We start from the raw sequence: 22,569 nt of genomic DNA, 5'->3' as shown, positions 1-22,569 counted from the left end.
TTAAATCCATGAATTCTAGGGATAAAAACATGGATTTCCTACAGGAATTCAATCATTTTGGGATAAATCCATGGATTTTAGGGATAAAAACCTGAATATCCTACAGAAATTAACTTGTTTTGGGATAAATTCATGGATTTTAGGGATAAAAGCCTGAATATCCTACAGAAATTAACGTGTTTTGGGATAAATCCATGAATTCTAGGGCTAAATCCATGGATTTCCCCCACAAATTATGGGATTGGGATCAAGCCATATATTTTAGGGATAAATCCATGGATTTTTAGGGATAAAAACCTGGATTCTAGGGATAAATCTGTGGATTTCCTGCAGAAATTAAGAGGGATTGGGATAAATCCATGAATTCTAGGGATAAATCCATGGATTTCCTGCAGAAATTCACACATTTTTGGGGATAAATCCATGAATTCTAGGGACAAATCCATGGATCTCCCACAGAAATTCTGGGATTTGGCTCAAATCATATATTTTAGGGCTAAATCCATGGATTTCCTGCAGAAATTCACACAGTTTGGGATAAATCCATGAACTCTAGGGATAAATCCATGGATTTTAGGGATAAAAACCTGGATTTTAGGGGTAAATCTGTGGATTTCCTGCAGAAATTAACAGGGATTGGGATAAATCCATGGATTTCCTACAGGAATTCACACATTTTGGGATAAATCCATGGATTCTAGGGACAAATCCATGGATTTTTAGGGATAAAAGCCTGGATTCTAGGCCTAAATCCATGGATTTCCTGCAGAAATTCACACAGTTTGGGATAAATCCATGAACTCTAGGGATAAATCCATGGATTTTAGGGATAAAAACCTCGTTTTAGGGCTAAATCCATGGATTTTTAGGGATGAAAACCTGGATTTTAGGCCTAAATCCATGGATTTGCCCCACAAATTCACACATTTTGGGCTAAATCCCTGGATTTTTAGGGATAAAAACCTGGATTCTAGGGACAAATCCATTGATTTCCCCCACAAATTATGGGATTGGGATCAAGCAATATATTTTAGGGATAAATCCATGGATTTTAGGGATAAAAACCTGGATTTCCTGCAGAAATTCACACATTTTTGGGGATAAATCCATGGATTGTAGGGATAAATCCACGGATTTCCTACAGGAATTCCCACATTTTGGGATAAATCCATGTATTCTAGGGATAAATCCACGGATTTCCTGCAGAAATTCACACAGTTTGGGATAAATCCATGAATTCTAGGGCTAAATCCATGGATTTTAGGGATGAAAACCTGGATTTTAGGGCTAAATCCAGGGATTTTTAGGGATAAAAACCTGGATTCTAGGCCTAAATCCATGGATTTCCCCCACAAATTCTGGGATTGGGATCAAGCCATATATTTTAGGGATAAATCAATGGATTTTAGGGATTAAAAACCTGGATTTTAGGGCCAAATCCCTGGATTTTTAGGGATAAAAACCTGGATTTTAGGGCTAAATCCATGGATTTTTAGGGATAAAAACCTGGATTCTAGGGCTAAATCCATGGATTTTTAGGGATGAAAACCTGGATTTTAGGGCCAAATCCATGGATTTCCTACAGGAATTCACACATTTTGGGCTAAATCCCTGGATTTTTAGGGATAAAAACCTGGATTTTAGGGCCAAATCCCTGGATTTCCCCCCAAATTCGGGGATTTGGCTCCAATCCTGGTTTCCCTGCCCACCAGCCGAGGCGATGAGAAGCTCTTTCCTCTCCTCCCTTCGCTTTTCCAGGGAAATCTTCTCCCAATATTGGATTTTCCGCCGAGCTCCAGCTGGCCAAATCCCCCAGCCTTTGTTTTTTCTGGAATATTTGCTTCCCAAACAAAGCCAGAGAGGAGTTTTTGTCCCCAAATGTCGCCGAGGAGAGAAGCAGCTGCAGCTTCACTCAGCGATTCCCAAACAATTCCAGATGGGAATTCCCAGCTGCTGCTGCTGCTCGGTGCTTTTCCAGCTCTGATTCCTGAATTTTTATTAATCTGATTTTTTATTAATCTGATTTTTTTATTAGTCTGATTTTTTATTAATCCGATTTTTTATTAATCCAATTTTTATTAATCCGATTTTTTATTAATCTGATTTTTTTTAATCCAATTTTTTTTATTAATCCAATTTTTTTATTAATTCGATTTTTTATTGATCCGATTTTTTTAATTAATCCGATTTTTTATTAGTCCGATTTTTTTATAATCTAATTTTTAATCAATATTTTTTAAATCAAAATCACTTCAGGTTTAGCCAGGAGGTTTGAAATTTTCCCAAACAATTCCAAACTGGGAATTCCCAGCTGCTGCTGCTCGGTGCTTTTCCAGCTCTGATTCCTGATTTTTTTATTAGTCTGATTTTTTATTAATCCGATTTTTTATTAATCCAAGTTTTTTATTAGTCTGATTTTTTTATTAATCCAATTTTTATTAATCCAAGTTTTTTATTAGTCTGATTTTTTTATTAATCCAATTTTTATCAATCCAATTTTTATCAATCCAATTTTTTTATTAGTCCGAATTTTTATTGATCCGATTTATTAATCCAATTTTTTTTATTAACCCAATTTTTAATCCACTTTTTTAAATAAAAAAAAAACTTCAGGTTTAGCCAGGAGGTTTGAAATTTTCCCAAACAATTCCAGATGGGAATTCCCAGCTGCTGCTGCTCTGTGCTTTTCCAGCTCTGATTCCTGATTTTTTATTAGTCTGATTTTTTTATTAATCTGATTTTTTTATTAGTCTGATTTTTTTATTAATCCGATTTTTTGTTAATCCGATTTTTTATTAATCTGATTTTTTATTAGTCCGATTTTTTTATTAGTCCGATTTTTTATTAGTCCGATTTTTTATTAATCCAATTTTATTAATCCGATTTTTTTTATTAATCCCATTTTTTTTATAATCCAATTTTTTTTATAATCCAATTTTTAATCAATATCTTTTTAATCAAAATCACTTCAGGTTTAGCCAGGAGGTATGAAATTTTCCCAAACAATTCCAAACAGGAATTCCCAGCTGCTGCTCCATCCTTTCCCAGCCCTAATTCCCAAATTTTTTATTAATCCGATTTTTTATTAATCCAATCCTTCAGGAATTTTGGAATTTTTCCCAAAAAAACCTTCGGGAATTTTGGAATTTTTCCCCAAAAACCTTCAGGAATTTTGGAATTTTTCCCCAAAAAACCTTCGGGAATTTTGGAATTTTTCCCCAAAATCCTTTGGGAATTTCAGCTGCAGTGATTCCCAAAAAATCTTCGGGAATTTTTCCCCAAAAACCTTCAGGAATTTTGGAATTTTTCCCCAAAAACCCTTGGGGAATTCCGCCTGCAGTGATTCCCAACCTCCAGCAGGTTGAGCTGCGATGCAACTCCAGGCGGGAATTGAACGAGCAGCTGGAATTCCCTGGAATTCCCTGGAATTTCCTGGAATTCCCTGGAATTTCCTGGAATTCCCTGGAATTTCCTGCCTCGGGAAGAACCTCCAACCAGCCATTCGCACCGCGTGGAAACCAGGAAATAAAATTATCACATTTTTCTGAGATTTATCCTTTTTTTTCCAAGATTTATCCCTTTTTTCCTGAGTTTTATCCCTTTTTTCTGAGATTTATCCCATTTTTTACTGAGATTTATTCCATTTTTCCTGAGATTTATCCCTTTTTTTCCCCTCGAGATTTATCCCTTTTTTCCTGAGTTTTATCCTTTTTTTTCTGAGATTTATCCCTTTTTTCCTTGAGATTTATCATTTTCCTCATTTTCCCCCAAAACTTATCCTTTTTTCCCAAGATTTTTCCTTTTTTCCCAAGTTTCCTCCCAAAGTTGTTTTGTCTTCCTTTTCATCTCCCCTGTATAATATTTTTATTTGAATATTATATTTATACTTTTATATTCTTTTTATATTTATTCTTTTTATTTTAATATTATATTTATATTTTATACTATTTTTATAGTTATTCTTTATTATTTTTCTATTTATATTTCTATTTTTATATTTCTATCTTTATATTATTTTTAGATTTATTTTTTCTATTTCTATTTTTATATTATTTTTTATTTATTTTTTATATTTCTTTTAAAAAACATTTCTATCTTTATATTATTTCTATATTTATTTTTCTATTTCCATTTTTAAAAAATACTTCTATTTTTCTATTTTATATTATTATAAAACCGTTTACAAAACCAGGAATTCCCAGCAGTTATATTTTCATATTTATATTCATATTTTCACATTTCTAGTTTTGAATTATTTTCCTACTTATTTTTTATATTTATATATATATTTATATATTTATATATTATATTTTATATTTTTATATAATATTTTATATATTTATATTTTATATTTTAAAAAAAAAATTTATATTTTTATATTTTTATATTTTTATATTTTTATATTTTTATATTTTTATATTATTTTTATATTTTTATATTTTTATATTTTTATATTTTTAAAAACATTTCTATTTTTACATTTTATATTATCACAAAACTGTTTATAAACCAGAAACTCCCAGCAAGTCGCCAGCAGCCAAATTTGACCCAAAACATCCCAAACCTCCTCAATCCCAAACTTTTCCCCATTTTTCCCAAACACATCATAAATCCAAATTTCCATGGAGTTGAATCGACTCTGCCAAGAGCCAAAAAGGGATTTTTATAAATAAAACTTCCCAAAATCCCCAAACACTCCATTCATCCCAAAACACTCCCGTTGCCTTCAAAGGGAATCTTGGAGCAAAAAGGGATTTTTTATTTTCTTTTTTTTTTATTTGAATGATTTGTGACTTTTCCTTGTCATAACTAAACCGAGAAAAAATTGGGGATAAGGGAGAGGGAGAGGGAATGGGAGATTCCTGCTGAAAATCCATGGATTTGGGGCTTTAAAGGGGAAAAAAGTCCATAAATTTGGGATTTTGAAGGGGTTTTTGGGATGTTTGTCTGAAGGGTTTTGAGATGTTTGAAGGGTTTGAAGGCAATTCCTGATCCTCATGCCAGCAATTCCCAGCAGGAATTTTTGAAACTAGGAATTCCCAGCAGGAATATGAAGCCAGAAATTCCCATCAGGAATTTTTGAAACCAGGAATTCCCAGCAGGAATCTTTGAAACCCGGAATTTAAAGCCAGGAATTCCCAGCAGGAATTTTTAACACCAGGAATTCCCAGCCGGAATTTTTTAATCCAGAAATTCCCAGCAGGAATTCTTTAATCCAGGAATTCCCAGCAGGAATTTTTGGAGCCAGAAATTCCCATTGGGAATCCAAAGCCAGGAATTCTCATCAGGAATTTTTAACACCAGGAATTCTCAGCAGGAATTCAAAGCCAGGAATTCCCTGCAGGACTCTTTGAAACCAGGAATTCCCAGCAGGAATTTTTAACACAAGGAATTCCCAGCAGGAATTTTTGAAACCAGGAATTCCCAGCAGGAATCTTTGAATCCAGGAATTTAAAGCCAGGAATTCCCAGCAGGAATTCCCATCAGGAATTTTTAACACCAGGAATTCTCAGCAGGAATTCCAAGCCAGGAATTCCCATCAGGAATTTTTGAAACCAGTAATTCCCAGCAGGAATCCAAAGCCAGGAATCCAAAGCCAGGAATTCCCAGCAGGATTTTTTGAATCCAGGAACTCCCAGCAGGAAACTTTGAAACCAGGAATTCCCATTGGGAATCCAAAGCCAGGAATTCCCATTGGGAATTTTTGAAATTGGGAATTCCCCTCAGGAATCCAAATCCAGGAATTCCCATTGGGAATCCAAACCAAATCCCCAATTCCCATCAGGAATTTTTAACACCAGGAATTCCCCTCAGGAATCCAAATCCAGGAATTCCCATCAGGAATCCAAACCAAATCCCCAATTCCCATCGGGAATTTTTAACACCAGGAATTCCCCTCAGGAATCCAAATCCAGGAAAAATTCCCCTCAGGAATCCAACCCAACTCCCCAATTCCCATCTCCCCATCCCGATTTCCCCACTTTCCCTCCACCTCCCAACTCCCCCAAATCCCAAACCATTCCCAGAACAATTCCTCCTCCTCCTCCCTCCCAATTCCATGAAATTTCCCAATCCCAAACCCTCATTTGGATCCTTTCATCTCCTTTTTTTGTTTTTTATTTCTCATTTCCCACCCAGCTGTTCCCTGAGCTTTTCCAAAGGGTTCCCAGCTGCTGGAGAACAAAGCTCGGGAAGCAATGAAAGGCTGCTGATTAAATCGGGAAATTCCAGCGGGAATTTGGGGTTGTAGGATGGGATGGGAGGGGTTGGAGTGTCGGGGAGGAGTGGAGGAGTTGGAGTGGTGGAAAAGGATTTTATTCCTGGGATAAAGGATGGGAAAAAGGATTTTATTCCTGGGATAAAGGATTGGAGGAATTCAAATATTGGGAATTGATTTTATCCCTGGAATAAAGGATTGGGGGAGTTGGAATGGTGGAAAAGGATTTTATTCCAGGAATAAAGGATTGGGGGAGTTGGAATGTCAGGAAGGATTTTATTCCTGGAGTAAAGGATGGGAGGAGCTGGAATGTCAGGAAGGGATTTTAATCCTGGAATAAAGGAAGGACTGGGGGAGTTGGAATATTGGGAAGGATTTTATTCCTGGGATAAAAGATTGGAGGACTTGGAATATTGGGAAGGGATTTTATTCCAGGAGTAAACAATTGGAAGAGTTGGAATGTTGGGAAGGATTTTAGTCGTGGAATAAAGGATTGGAAAAAGGACTTTATTTATGGAATAAAGGATTGGAGGAATTCGAATATTGGGAATTGATTCTAGTCCTGGAATAAAGGATTGGAGGAGTTGGAATGGTGGAAAAGGGTTTTATTCCTGGAATAAAGGAAGGATTGGAGAAGTTGGAACTTTGGGAAGGAATTTTATTCCAGGAATAAACAATTGGAAGAGTCAGAATGCTGAGAAGAGATTTTATTCCTGGAATAAAAGAAGGATTGGAGGAGTTGGAAAGATGAAAAAGGATTTTATTTCTGGAATAGAGGATTGGAGGTGTTGGAATGTCGGGAAGGATTTTATTCCTGGGATAAAGGATTGGAAAAAGGATTTTATTCCTGGAGTAAAGGATTGAAGGAGTTGGAATGTCGGGAAGGATTTTATTCCTGGGATAAAGGATTGGAGGAGTTGGAATGGTGGAAAAGGATTTTATTCCTGGAATAAAGGATTGGAAAAAGGATTTTGTTCCTGGGATAAAGGATTGGAAGAGTTGGAATATTGGGAATGGTTTTTTTCCTGGAATAAAGGAAAGATTGGAGGAGTTGGAATGTCGGGAGGAGATTTTATTCCTGGAGAAGTTGGAATATTGGGAAGGATTTTATTCCAGGATTAAACAATTGGAAGAGTTGGAATGTCAGGAAGGGATTTTAGTCCTGGAATAAATGAACGATTAGAGGAGTTGGAATGGTGAAAAGGACTTTATTCCTGGAGTAAAGGATTGGGAAAAGGATTTTATTTATGGAATAAAGGATTGGAGGAGTTGGAATATTGGGAAGGATTTTATTCCTGGAATAGAGGATTGGGGGAGCTGGAAAGGTGAAAAAGGATTTTTTTTCCAGGAATAAAGGATGGGAAAAAGGATTTTATTCCTGGAGTAAAGGATTGGAGGAGTTGGAATGGTGGAAAAGATTTTATTCCTGGAGTAAATTCCAAAGGATTGGAAAAAGGATTTTATTCCTGGGATAAAGGATTGGGAAAAGGATTTTATTTATGGAATGAAGGATTGGACAAGTTGGAATATTGGGAAGGATTTTATTCCTGGAATAAAGGATTGGAAAAAGGATTTTATTCCTGGAGTAAAGGATTGGAAGAGTTGGAATGGTGAAAAAGGATTTTATTCCTGGAGGAACTGGAATATCGGGAAGGATTTTCCTCCTGGAATAAAGGAAAGATTGGAGGAGTTGGAATATCAGGAAGGATTTTATTCCAGGAATTCCCACCTTGGCTGAACTCCAGGAGATCCTCATGGATCAAAACCAATTTTAAAGGAAAATCCACAAATCCCCAAATCCTGAATTGGGAATTCTCTCCATGAATCCATAAATCCATGAGGATCCCAAGGAGCTCCAGCTGAGCTCCGACCAACTCCACATCCATCAACCATCCTGGAAATCCGGAATTCCCTCGGGAATCCCAAATCCTCCCTCACATCGCGGAGAGAACGAGGAGAAAAATCCAAATTTCCCGAATCATTAACAGGAGAAATTCCCAGAAAATTCCAATTCCCGAATTGTTAGCAAGAGAAATTCCCAGAAAATTCCAATTCCTGAATCGTTAACGACAGAAATTCCCAGAAAATCCAAATTTCCCGAATCGTTAAGGACAGAAATTCCCAGAAAATTCCCATTCCTGAATAGTTAACAAGCGAAATTCCCGGAAAATTCCCATTCCTGAATTGTTAACAGAAATTCCCAGAAACTCCAAATTTCCCGAATCGTTAACGACAGAAATTCCCAGAAAATTCCCATTCCTGAATCATTTAAAAGATAAATTCCCAGAAAATTCCCAGAAAATTCCCATTCCCGAATTGTTAACAGAAATTCCCAGAAACTCCAAATTTCCCGAATCATTAACGACAGAAATTCCCAGAAAATTCCCATTCCTGAATTGTTAACAGAAATTCCCAGAAACTCCAAATTTCCTGAATCGTTAATGACAGAAATTCCCAGAAAATTCCCATTCCCAAATTGTTAACAAGCAAAATTCCCAGAAAATTCCCATTCCCGAATCGTTAAGGACAGAAATTCCCAGAAAATTCCCAGAAAATTCCCAGAAAATTCCCAGAAAATTCCCAGAAAATTCCCAGAAAATTCCCATTCCAAGCCCAAGGTTGGAAAACCAAAGGACAACTTTGGAATTTTTTTCTCCCAACAATTCCCAATGGGAATTTTCTGCTCTTCCCAACCTCGGATCCATTTCCAGAGGCAGAAATTTTCCTGGAAAACTTCCCAAATTTATCCCAGAATTGCACAAATTCTGGGATTTTCCCTCCAGGATGAACTTCCTGCCTTTTCCCAGCCCAGGAATTTTCCCAAAATTCCCTCCAAACTCCTTTTTCTGGGAATTTGGCGCCAGAAATGCCTCAAAATCCAGAATTCCCAGTGGGAATTTCTCCCTTTTCCCAGCTGGACTCACCTCGGGATGAGAATTCCAGGTGGAACCTGAAAGGGAAAATGGGAAAAGAGATGTAAAAATTGGGAATTTTCCTAAAAAAATATCCCAGCCTGAGGAATTCGGGAAGATTTGGGAATTCAGGGAATGGGAAATGGATTTGGGATGAGGAATTCCCAAAAGAATTGAGATTTGGGATTCTGAATTTCTGGGAATAACTTGGGAAATCCCATTTTTTTTTCCTGGAAAATCTCATTATTTTCCCCAGGAAATCCCATTTTTTTTCCCAGAAAATCCCTTTTTTTTCCCCCAGAAAATCCCATTTCTTTTCCCAGGAAAGTCCTATTTCTTTTCCTGGAAAATCCCATTTCTTCTCCCCAGAAATCCCATTTTTTTCCCCAGAAAATCCCATTTATTTAACCTGGAAAATCCCAATTTTTTTCCCAGGAAATCCCATTTTTTTTCCCCAGAAAAATCTCTCTTTTTTTTCCCCCAGAAAATCCCCTTTTTTCCCAGAAAATCCCCTTTTTTCCCAGAAAATCCCCTTTTTTCCCAGAAAATCCCCTTTTTTCCCAGAAAATCCCCTTTCTTCCCAGAAAATCCCCTTTCTTCCCAGAAAATCCCATTCTTTTCCCCAGAAAATCCCTTTTTTTTCCCCCAGAAAAATCCCATTTTTTCCCAGAAAATCCCATTATTTTTCCCAGAAAATCCCTTTTTTTCCCTGAAAAATCGAATTTATTTCCCCAGAAAATACTTTTTTTTTTCCCAGAAAATCCCATTTTTATTCCCTGGAAAATCCCATTTTTAGTCCCCAGAAAATCCCATTTTTTTCTCTGGGAAATCCCTTTTTTTCCGGAAAATCCCATTTCTTTCCCAGAAAAATCCCTTTTTTATTCTCAGAAAATCCCTTTTTTTTCCCTGGAAAATCCCATTCTTTCCCAGAAAAATCCCATTTATTCCCCATAAAATCCCTTTTTTTCCCCTGGAAAATCCCATTTTTTTCTGGAAATCCCATTCTTTCCCAGAAAACCCAACCCCAAAAACCCACCCCAAAAACCCATTTTTCCCAAAAATCCCATTTTTTCCCCAGAAAATCCCATTTATTCCCCAGAAAATCCCATTTATTCCCCAGAAAATCCCATTTATTCCCCAGAAAATCCCATTTATTCCCCAGAAAATCCCATTTATTCCCCAGAAAATCCCATTTATTCCCATTTTCCCTCCAGCCCAGTTTCCACTCTGACATTTCCCATCGATTTCCTGTCTCTCCCAATTCCCGATCCAGGAAAGCAGCAAAGCTTCACTCCTGACCTCTGTCATCCCCAATCCCGGGAAATGGAATAAAAAATGGGAAAATTGAGTAAAAAAAAAAAATGGAAAATTGAATTCCGTTCCCTGCCGTGGAGCTCGGAGAGAATGGAAGGAAAAATGCAAAAAAAAATTGGATTTTAAGGATTTAAAAATAAATAAAAAAATAAATTTAAAAAAAATAATAAAATAAAAAAATAAAATACAAAATAAAATCGATGCTGGATGAGATTTCCAGCAAGGAATAAAATAAAAAATTACGACTTGAGAAAATGGGATCAGAAATTCACCATTAATGGAAAAAAAATCCGATTTAAATTCATTTTCAATTCCTTTTCCAGCTCTCGGATTTCAGGCTGAGGCAGGAAATGGATGGAAAATTGGGATAATTCCATCGGTGGGATGGAAAAAGGATGGAAAATTGGGATAATTCCATTGGAAAGGATGGAAAATTGGGATAATTCCATTGGAAAGGATGGAAAATTGGGATAATTCCATTGGAAAGGATGGAAAATTGGGATAATTCCATTGGTGGGATGAAAAAAGGATGGAAAAAAGGATGGAAAAAAGGATGGAAAAAAGGATGGAAAAAAGGATGGAAAAAAGGATGGAAAAAAGGATGGAAAAAAGGATGGAAAAAAGGATGGAAAAAAGGTGGAAAAAAGGTGGAAAAAAGGATGGAAAAAAGGATGGAAAATTGGGATAATTCCATCGGTGGGATGGAAAAGGATGGAAAATTGGGATAATTCCATTGGAAAGGATGGAAAATTGGGGTAATTCCATTGGAAAGGATGGAAAATTCCGGAAAGGGAGAAGCCTGGAAGCTCCAGAGGGAATTTGTGGTTTGGGATGGAAGGAGGTGGAAATGGAATTGATTTGATTTGGATTAATGTGGGAAATTCTTTCCTTAAAAATTTCCATCCTGGAATTGTGGAATAAATGGGGAATATCTGGGAATTCTCTTGGAGCTGCAGGAGATTTATTTCTTATGTTTTAAAATAATTTCTTTTTCTCCTCAGTTATTTTTATTTCTTCTCCTCTTTTAATGATTCCTTTTTCTTTTAGATCCTTTTCATTTATTTATGATTATTTTTAATGATTTCTTTTTCTTTTAGATCCTTTTCATTTATTTATGATTATTTTTAATGATTTCTTTTTCTTTTAGATCCTTTTTATTTATGATTATTTTTAATGATTCCTTTTTCTTTTAGATCCTTTTTATTTATTTATGATTATTTTTAATGATTTCTTTTTCTTTTAGATCCTTTTTATTTATTTATGATTATTTTTAATGATTTCTTTTTCTTTTAGATCCTTTTTATTTATTTATTATTATTTTTAATGATTTCTTTTTCTTTTAGATCCTTTTTATTTATTTATGATTATTTTTAATGATTTCTTTTTCTTTTAGATCCTTTTTATTTATTATTATTTTTAATGATTTCTTTTTCTTTTAGATCCTTTTTATTTATGATTATTTTTAATGATTTCTTTTTCTTTTAGATCCTTTTTATTTATTTATTATCATTTTTAATGGTTCCTTTTTCTTTTAGATCCTTTTTATTTATTTACTATTATTTTTAATGATTTCTTTTTCTTTTAGATCCTTTTTATTTCTCTGGAAATAAATCCTCGGAGTGATGAATTCCTGCTCTGATTTTCCCAGGAATTTTAGTGGGAATGGGATGAGATTTTTTACTCGGAAATTCAGAAAATCCCAACGAAACATCCCAAAATCCCAAACTCTGAACACCCACAGAATTCCGAGTTGATTTGGAAGGATTTGGATTGGGAATGAAGCAGGAAAACCCACCTGGATCTGATTCACCAGAATACCAGGAGAATCACAGACCACAATGTGTTATTTTTTTACTTGGAAACCAAAAAATTCCCAACAAAACATCCCAAAATCCCCAAATCCCAAACTCTGAATGCCCACAGAATTCCAAGGATTCCAGGCTTTGGATTGGGAATTTGGCAGGAAAACCCACCTGGATCTGATCTGCTGCAATCCCAGGAGAATCACAGCCCAGAGCATCGTTTTTACTCAGAAATGGAGAAAATCCCAATGAAACATCCCAAAATCCCAAACTCTGAATGCCCACAGAATTCCAAGGATTCCAGGATTTGGATTGGGAATTTGGCAGGAAAACCCACCTGGATCTGATCCACCAGAATCCCAGGAGAATCACAGACCACAATGAGTAGTTTTTTACTCGGAAACCAAGAAAATCCCAACAAAACATCCCAAAATCCCAAAATCCCAAGCCCCAAACGCCCACAGAATTCCAAGGATTCCAGGATTGGGATTGGGAATCAGGCAGGAAAACCCACCTGGATCTGATCTGCTGCAATCCCAGGAGAATCACAGCCCAGAGTTTATCATTTTTTACTCAGAAATTGAGAAAATCCCAATGAAATAAAATCCCAAAATCCCAAACTCTGAATGCCCACGGAACTCAGAGTTGATTTGGAAGGATTTGGATTGGGAATCAAGCAAGAAAACCCACCTGGATTTGATCTGCCAGACTCCCAACAGAATCACAGCCCAGGACATCGTTTTTTACTCAGAAACTGAGAAAATCCCAAGAAATAAAATCCCAAAATCCCAAGCCCTGAATTCCAGGATTCCACCACAGAATCCCAAGGATTCCAGGAAGGTTTGGATTGGGAATAAAGCAGGAAAACCCACCTGGATTCGATATGTCAGAATCCCAGGAGAATCACAACCCAGGATGTGACCTTTTTTACTCAGAAACCGAGAAAATCCCAACAAAACATCCCAAAATCCCAAACTCTGAATGCCCACAGAATTCCAAGGATTCCAGGATTTGGATTGGGAATCAGGCAGGAAAACCCACCTGGGTTTGATCTGCTGCAATCCCAGAAGAATCACAGCCCAGGGTTTATCATTTTTTACTCAGAAATTGAGAAAATCCCAATGAAACATCCCAAAATCCCAAACTTTGAACACCCACAGAATTCTGAGTTGATTTGGGAGGATTTGGATTGGGAATCAGGCAGGAAAACCCACCTGGATCTGATCTGCCGCAATCCCAGGAGAATCACAGCCCAGAGCATCGTTTTTTACTCAGAAATGGAGAAAATCCCAACGACATAAAATCCCAAAATCCCAAGCCCTGAATGCCCACAGAATTCCAAGGATTCCAGGATTTGGATTGGGAATTTGGCAGGAAAACCCACCTGGCTCTGAGGCGCCGCAGCCCCAGCAGGATCTCCTCTCCCTCCTGCCTGGCCCTGGAGCTCAGAGGTTCATCCCGCAGAGCCTCAGCCAGGAAATGCTCAACGTCTGGAAAACAGGGAATGAGGTGGGAAATTGGGATTTGAGAGGTTGGGGAGAGGTGGAGATGGGAAGGGATGGGAAAATATGGAGGTGGGAAGGGTTTGGGGAAAGTGGGAAAGGGTTTGAGACATTCGGGAAAGGGGTTGAGAAACCTGGGAAAGGATTTGGGAAATCTGGGAAAGGTCAGAGAAATCTGGGAAAGGTCAGAGAAATCTGGGAAAGGTCAGAGAAATCTGGGAAAGGTCAGAGAAATCTGGGAAAGGTTTGGGGAAAGTGGGAAAGGGTTTGGGGAAAGTGGGAAAGGGTTTGGGGAAAGTGGGAAAGGGTTTGGGAGATTTGGACCTGGGAAGGGATAAAAAACTTGGGAAGGATTTAGGAAATCATGGGAAAAAACATGGGAAGATATGGGAAAAAAACTTGGACCTGGGAAAGTGTTCAGGAAATCTGGGAAAGGTCAGGAAATCTGGGAAAGGATTTGGGAAATCTGGACCTGGAAAGGGATAAAAAACCTGGGAAAGGGTTTGGGAAACGTGGGAAGGGTGAAGAAACCTGGACCTGGGAAAGGGTTTGGGAAAAGTGAGAAAGGGTTTGAGAAACCTGGGAAAGGTTAGGAAATCTGGACCTTGGAAGGGATAAAAAATCTGGGAAAGGTTTGGGAAACCTGGGAAAGGGATTTAGGAAATCTGGATTTGGATAAGAGACTTGGACCTGGGAAAGGGATAAAAAACCTGGGAAAGGTTTAAGAAACCTGGGAAAGGGTGAGGAAATCTGGGATTGGGAAAAGGTTTGGGAATTCTGGACCTGGATAAGAAACTTGGAAATGGAAAGGGTTGAGAAATCTGGGAAAGGGTTTGGGAATTCTGGATTTGGATATGAAACCTGGACCTGGGAAGGGATAAAAAAACCTGGGAATGATCAGGAAAACTGGACATGGAAAAGAGTTTAGGAAAATTGGGAAGAGTCAAGAAATCTGGAGCTGGGAAAGAAACCTGGGTCTGGGAAAAGGAGTTTGGGAAATCTGGGAAAGGAGTTGAGAAACCTGGGAAAGGGATTTAGGAAATCTGGATTTGGAGAAGAAACTTGGAGCTGGGAAGGGATACAAGGAGTTAGAAACTGGGAAAGGGATTTAGGAAATCTGGATTTGGATAAGAAACTTGGACCTGGGGAGTTATAAAAACCTGGGAAAGGTTTGGGAAACTTGGGAAAGGGTTTGGGAATTCTGGATCTGGATAAGAAACCTGGACCTGGGAAGGAGTTTAGGAAATCTGGACCCGGGAAGCAATTATCCCAATTTTGAAATTCCCTTTTCCCAACACATCCAACTCCCAGCCTGGCTTAGGCTGAGTCTAACCAGGCTGGTTAGAAACCACCAAAAATTTGGGATTTATAAATTTATAGGAAAGAAAACAAAAACATGGGAAGGGAAATGGGGTTTTGTGCTCTGGAGGGGAAGGGATTAGGGTTTGGCACTGCCTGGGACAGGAAATGAGCACTGAAAACCCCAAAAGCAGCAGGAAATGAATGTTCAAAACCCCAAAAGCAGCAGGAAATGAATGTTCAAAACCCCAAAAGCAGCAGGAAATGGCAGAGCAGATTCATCTGCACCTGAAAAACGTGGTGGTTCTGCAGAAACAGCAAAAATCCCCACAAAATGTGGGGTTTGGAGTGAGTTTTGATCAGGGTTTTGCAGCAAACCCCACTGAATTTAGGGTTTGGAGCATCTTTATCAGAGCTCTGAAAAAAAAATTTAAAACCCCACAAATTTAGGGTTTGGGGTGTCTTTTTACCAGGGTTGTGGAAAAAAACCCAACAAAATTAGGGTTTGGGGCATCTTTTTATCAGGGTTGTGGAAAAACCCACAACTGTAGGTTTTGGGGTGTCTTTTGAACCTCTCAGCTGGGACTTGTTTGAACCCAAATCCCTCAAAATTCGGATTACTGGGAATTTTCCTAACCCCAAGGCAGCCAAATCCCCGAACCCCAAATCCTCTGGGACAGGAAACCTCAGATCCCCTGAGGACACCAAACCCCAAATTCCCCTAGACAAGGAATCCCAAATGCCCCACGGAACCCCAAATGCCCTCAGGGCACAGAGCCAAATCCCTAAATCCAACAGGACACGAAACCCCAAATCCTCGCTGAGATCCCACAACCCCTGAAAACCCCAAATCCTCCCTAAACTCGGGGCCAGATAGATCCCACAACCCCTGAGAACCCCAAATCCTCCCTAAATTCGGGGCCAGGCAGATCCCACAAGCCCCAAGAACCCCAAATCCTCCCTAAACTCGCGGCCAGACAGATCCCATAACCCCAAGAACCCCAACTCCTCCCCCCACCCCAAAAACCACCCCAAATCCTTCCCTTCCGCATTTCCCCCCGGAGGTTTAATAGGGCCGAGCAGGGATTTCCCATCACCTTCCAGAAGGTTCCGGATGTCCTGTGGGATGGAGAAATCCATGGAATTCCCTCCCGGGAGATCAGGATCGGCCCGGGCCGGAGCAGCGCGGGGAGGAAGCGCCCAGGGCGGAGAAACCCTAAAAAAACCCCAAAAACAAAGGGGAGGAGCTTTAGGGTTTTCAGCCCTCCTTTTATGGGCGGGAAGGATGCCCAGGTGTGCCGCGGGATCCCAAAATTCCGGGAAAAGCCTCACCTGGGGAAATTCGGATTGGTGCAGCTGGAAATCCCAATGCTGGGAATTGGGATTGGGGTCAGGATTGGGATTGGGATAAATATCAGGAGTTAGGATTAGGATTGGGATCAGGAGTTAGGGTTGGGATGAAGATCAGGATTGGGATCAGGACTGGGATTGGGATAAAGATCAGGAGTTGGGAAAAAAATCAGATTGGGATTGGGATAAAGATCAGGATTGGGATCAGGAGTTAGGATTGGGATCGGGATCAGGATTGGGATCAGGATCAGGATCAGGCGTTAGGATTGGGATAAAGATCAGGATTGGGATCAGGACTGGGGTTGGGACAAAGATCAGGAGCTGGGAAAAAATCAGATCGGGATTGGGATAAAGATCAGGAGCTGGAATTGGGATAAAGATCAGGAGCTGGAATTGGGATAAAGATCAGGATTGGGGTTGGGATCAGGAGTTGGGAAAAGACCAGGATTGGGATCAGGATCAGGGGTTAGGAAAAAGATCAGGAGCTGAAATTGGGATCAGGATCAGGGGTTAGGAAAAAGATCAGGAGCTGAAATTGGGATCGGGATCAGGAGTTAGGATTAAGATGAAGATCAGGAGCTGGGATTGGGATCAGGATTTGGGATTGGGATCAGGATCAGTATTGGGATTAAGATAAAGATCAGGAATGGAATGGAGATCAGGAGTTGGGATTGGGATCAGGATTGGAATTGGGATAAAGATCAAGATTGGGATCAGGATCAGGAGCTAGGATTGGGATAAAAATCAGGAATTGGGATTGGGATCAGGAGTTGGGATAAAGATCAGGATTGGGATCAGGATCAGGAATTGGGATTGGGATAAAGATCAGAACTGGTATTGGGATCAGGAGTTGAAATTGGGATTTTTCCAGGCTGGAGATGATTCTGGGCATGTGGAGATGCTCCTTCCTATGGAAATATGGGGAATAATCCTGGAAATGTGGAGACTTCTACACAGAAATATGGGAAAATATTCCTGGAAATGTGGAGATGTTTCTCCACAGGGAAATATGGAAATTCTCCTGGAAATACAGAGATTTCCAGCAAAACTCCGGGTTAGATTTTGGGATTTGGGGACATTTACAGGAAAACTCTAGGTTAGATTTTGGGATTTTGGGAGATTCACAGGAAAATTGTGGGTAGAATTTTGAGGTTTTGGGATTTTTGGGGGAATTCCATCAACACTCTGGGCTGCATTTTGGGATTTTAGGATTTTTGGGGTTCCTGTTCTTTCCCATCCCACATTTCCCACCCCATTTTCGGGTTTTTTTCCTCCAATTCATCTCCGTTTCTCTCCCTCCCCCTCAAAACCTTTTCAAACTCAACCCAATTTCGGTTTTAGGACCAAACCTCCCCCATTTGGGGTTTTTTGGGGTTTTTTTTTTTCAGCCTCGCCCCACAGCGGATGTTGAGACCTCAAAGCACAGGAAACGCTGCATTTTGGGGCCTCGAAGGGGAGAGAAAATGAAAATATCTCAGCATTTCTCATCAAATCCCCCCAGCCAGGGTTTGGAACACATTTCTCCGGAAAAATCCAATTTCCCAGGAAAACGGGGCTGCGGTAACCATGGCAACGGAGCAGGGAGGCTTTGGAGGAGCTCCGGGAGAAAGGGAGAGAAAATTCCTGCCGGGAATATCGGGAATATCAGGAATATCGCAGCATCCGGAGCTCCTGGCAACCCTTTTCCCCTTTTTTCTTAATTTTTCCCCATTTTTCCTCCATTTTTCCCCATTTTTCCACCTTTTTTTTCCCCCTTTTTTTCCATTTTCCCCCCTTTTCTCCCCTTTTTTCTCCATTTTTCTCCCTTTCCCCCCATTTTTCTCCATTTTCCCCCATCTTTCCCTCTTTCCCCTCCTTCTCTTCCCTTTTTTCCATCTTTTTTCTACTTTTTTCCCCATTTCCCCCCTGTAATTCCAGGATTGTCAGGGTTTGCAATTCCAGGATTATCAGGGTTTGCAATTCCAGGTTTATTCACAATTCCAAGTTTATTCACAATTTCAGGTTTATTCACAATTCCAGGGTTACAAGTGTTTAAAATTCCAGGATTATTTGCAATCCCAGGATTACAAGGGGTTAAAATCCCAGGTTTATTTAGAATTCCAGGATTATTTACAATTCCAGGATTATTTACAATCCCAGGATTATTTACAATTCCAGGATTATTTACAATTCCAGGGTTCCAAGGGGTTAAAATTCCATCTTTATTCAAAATCCCAGCATTACAAGGATTTACAATTCCAGGTTTATTCACATTTTCAGGATTACAAGGGGTTAAAATTCCAGTTTTATTCACAATTCCAGGATTTTTCACAATCCTAGGATTACAAGGATTTACAATTCCAGAATTATTCACATTTTCAGGATTACAAGAGTTTACAATTCCAGGTTTATTCACATTTTCAGGATTACAAAGGTTTACAATTCCAGGTTTATTTACAATTCCAGGATTACAAGGATTTGCAATTCCAGGTTTATTCACATTTTCAGGATTACAAAGATTTACAATTCCAGGATTTTTCACAATCCCAGGATTACAAAGGTTTAATCCTGGGATTAAATCCTGGGTTTAATCCCCTGGAATGAGAAAAGGAGGTTTTCCCCTCATTTCCCCCTGATTTTTCCCTGGTTTTTCCATATTTTTCCCCTATTTTTTCCCCTGTTTTTTCCATATTTTCCCCTATTTTTTCCCCTGATTTTCCCCTGATTTTTCCCTGGTTTTTCCATATTTTCCCCTATTTTTTCCCTGTTTTTTCCCTATTTTTTCCCTGGTTTCCCCCTGTTCTTCCCCTATTTTTCCCCTATTTTTCCCCTATTTTTCCCCTATTTTTTCCCTATTTTTCCCTGATTTCTCACTGTTTTTCCCCTATTTTTCCCCTAATTTTCCCCTATTTTTCTCCCTGTTTTTTTCCCTGATTTCTCCCTGTTCTTCCCCTGGCTTTTCCCTATTTTTCCCCTATTTTTTTCTCTGTTTTTTCCCTGTTTTTTCCCTAATGTCCCCCCATTTTTTTCCCTGATTTCTCCCTGTTCTTCCCCTGCTTTTTCCCTATTTTTTCCCTATCTTTTCCCTATTTTTTCCCCTGATTACTCCCTGTTTTCCCTATTTTTCCCCTATTTTTTTCCCTGATTTCTCCCTGTTTTCCTGTGGTTTTTCCCTGGTTTTTCCCTATTTTTTCCCTGTTTTTTTCCCTATTTTTCCCCTATTTTCCCCCCATTTTCTCCTTTTTTTCCCCATTTTTCCCATTTTTCCCTCCTCCCTCTCCTCCTCGCAGAGCACAAAGCCCGATCCGGCCAGGCCAGGCGCTCTGCCACCAGCAGGACGAGCTGTCACCTCCCATCTGTCACCTCTCGGGGACACCAGTCCAGCGCTGGCACCGCCGGTGTCCCCAAGGAGCGCCGAGAATTGGGAATTCCGGGAATTGGGGATTCCGGGAAAGCAGAGAATCCGGATGATCCGGAGGATCGCTGAGTGTCCGGAGGGGAAATGGAATAATGGGAATTGTGGGAATGGAATTTGGGATGAGAGATGGGGACGTCATCGGTGTGGTGCTGGTGACATCCATCTGATCCTGGTGACATCGATGTGATCCTGGTGTCATTGATCCGGTCCTGGTGACATTGATCTGATCCTGGTGACATCAATCCTGATGGATCCTGGTGTCACTGATCCTGATGTCATCATTCTGATCCTGGTGACATTGATCTGATCCTGGTGACATCCATCTGATCCTGGTGACATCGATCTGATGGATCCTGGTGTCACTGATCCTGGTGACATCCATCTGATCCTGGTGACATCGATCTGATCCTGGTGACATCAATCTGATCCTGGTGTCATTGATCCAATCCTGGTGACATTGGTCTGATCCTGGTGACATCTATCTGATCCTGGTGACATTGATCCTGATGGATCTTGGTGACATCGATGTGATCCTGGTGACATTGTCTGATCCTGGTGACATCGATCCAATCTTGGTGACATCGATCCGATCCTGGTGACATCAGTCTGATCCTGGTGACATTGTCTGATCCTGGTGACATCGATCCAATCTTGGTGACATTGATCCGATCTTGGTGACATTGATCCGATCCTGGTGACATCAGTCTGATCCTGGTGACATCGATCCTGATGGATCCTGGTGCCATCAATCTGATCCTGGTGCCATCGATCTGATCTTGGTGACATCGATCTGATCTTGGTGACACTGATCCTGGTGACATCAATCCGATCCTGGTGACATTGATCCAATCTGATCTTGGTGACATCGATCTGATCCTGGTGACATTGATCCGATCCTGGTGACATTGATCCTGATGGATCTTGGTGACATCGATCTGATGGTGACATTGATCGGATCCTGGTGACATCGATCCAATCTTGGTGACATCAGTCTGATCTTGGTGACATCAATCTGATCCTGGTGTCATTTATGTGATCCTGGTGACATTGATCCTGATGGATCTTGGTGACATTGATCTGATCCTGGTGCCATTGGTCTGATCCTGGTGACATCGGTCCTGATGGATCCTGGTGTCATCAACCCTGATGGATTCCAATGTCCCAAATCCCGATGTCACCGATCCCGATGTCACTGATCCTAAATTTTTGAGGACTTATTTGAGGGGGATTTTGGGGGAAGTTTTGAGGGATTTTAGGGGGATTTTTGGGGATTTTGGGGGGTGGGATTTTTGGGGTATTTTTGAGAATTTTTGGGGATTTTTGAGATTTTTGGAGGATTTATGGGGGATTTGAGGAATTTTGGGGGATTTTTTGGGGGTATATTTTGAGGATTTTTGGGGGATGTGTGAAGAATTTTGGTGGGATTTTTGGGGGTTTTGGGGGGATTTTTGGAGGATTTTTGGAGGATTTTTTCCGCTACATTTTTTTCAGCAGGAACAAACCAAAACCTGGTTCCACTTTCTGAGCTCAAATCTTCAAAATTCAGTTCAAAACCACTTCAAAAAGCCCAATTTTGGAGCTGCACGATGGATTCACTAAGTTTGACAGCAGCTGGGAACCCAAAAATGGGGATTTGGGATATTTTTGGGATATTTGGGATATTTGGGATTCCATCCCAACCCTCAGAGCTTTCGGAAAATCAGGATTTCCGGCTGCAGAGACACATGGAGCCCATAAAATCCATATTTTTCATATTTTTATCCACATTTCCAGCCAGAGGATGAAAAGCTGAGTGAATTCCAGCAGCTGCTCGGAAATTCCTGAAAAACCAAAACTATTCCTCATGGATAAATATTAGGGAAATGGAGAAAATGAAAACAAAATGAGGTTTTCAGGAGAATAAAAGAAGAGGAAGTTCTGGGAGTTTTCATCTTGGGGGAAAAAATGGAATTAACATGGAAAAAGAATTATTTTATTGTTATTTAAAAAATTAATTAATGATATCTAATAATTGATTAATTGATATAACTAATATTTAATTCATAAGTATCATAAATCTGTTTAATTAATTATTATATAGAATATTGTTCTCTATCATATATATTATTAATTATTGATATTCTTAAGTAATAGTTGCTATATAATATATATTTATTATTATATACATAATTGTATAATTATTTATAAAAATATTATATATAAATTATATATAATAATATAATAATGGGATGGGATTGGGATTGGGATTGGGATAAATTAAGCTGGAAAGGACCTCGAAGCTCATCCAGCCCCTTCCATTATTATCCCAAAATCTGGAATAATTCACAACCAGGAACCACAAAGTCCATGAGGAAAAAAAGGGGAAAAAGGAAGGAAAAAGGGAGAAAGGTGCAAAAAAGAGCAAAAAGGGAAAAAAGGGGAAAAGTGGAGGAAAAGTGGGGAAAAGGGGAAAAAATGGGAAAAGGGAGAAATAGGGGAGAAAAGGAAAAAGGGGGAAAAGAAGGAAAAAGGCAAAAAGAAGGTGAAAAAAGTGGTGAAAAATGGGTGTGGGGGGAAGGAAAAAAAGGAAAAAAAGGGAAAAAAAGGGGAAAAAGGGGAGAAAAGGGAGAAAAAAGGGAGAAAAAAGGGGCGAAAAAGGGGGAAAAAAGGAGAAAAAAAAGAGGAGAAAAAGGGGGAAAAAGGGAGGAAAAAAAGGGAGAAAAAAGGGGCGAAAAAGGGGAAAAAAGGGAGAAAAAAGAGAGAAAAAAGAGAGAAAAAAAGGGAGAAAAATTTCATA

At 39.3% G+C, this 22,569-nt stretch overlaps 1 protein-coding gene across 3 annotated transcripts in view; it reads right to left on the bottom strand.

Annotated features, from left to right (window-relative positions):
• SKAP1 (src kinase associated phosphoprotein 1) overlaps positions 1–16,257 on the bottom strand; it is a 118,583-nt gene extending 102,326 nt beyond the window's left edge. For 2 of the 3 annotated variants that reach the window (XM_085083489.1, XM_085083492.1), the window contains exons 1-3: positions 16,144–16,257; positions 13,630–13,735; positions 9,142–9,167 (exon numbers count right to left, since the gene is read on the bottom strand). In XM_085083489.1, coding sequence (XP_084939615.1) covers positions 9,142–9,167; positions 13,630–13,735; positions 16,144–16,186 — 175 coding nt within the window. In that variant the 5' untranslated portion in view covers positions 16,187–16,257. Of the gene's footprint in view, positions 1–9,141; positions 9,168–12,582; positions 12,969–13,629; positions 13,736–16,143 lie in introns of those variants that run through there. The other variant, XM_085083491.1, reaches the window with a different exon arrangement.
• Between the last annotated feature and the right edge of the window lie 6,312 nt (positions 16,258–22,569).

This window comes from Lichenostomus cassidix, chromosome 27, assembly GCF_008360975.1.
Source record: "Lichenostomus cassidix isolate B80296 chromosome 27, HeHo_3.0, whole genome shotgun sequence".
In the NCBI taxonomy this organism is placed as follows: domain Eukaryota; kingdom Metazoa; phylum Chordata; class Aves; order Passeriformes; family Meliphagidae; genus Lichenostomus; species Lichenostomus cassidix.
This window is presented reverse-complemented; position numbering and strand designations above follow the sequence as displayed.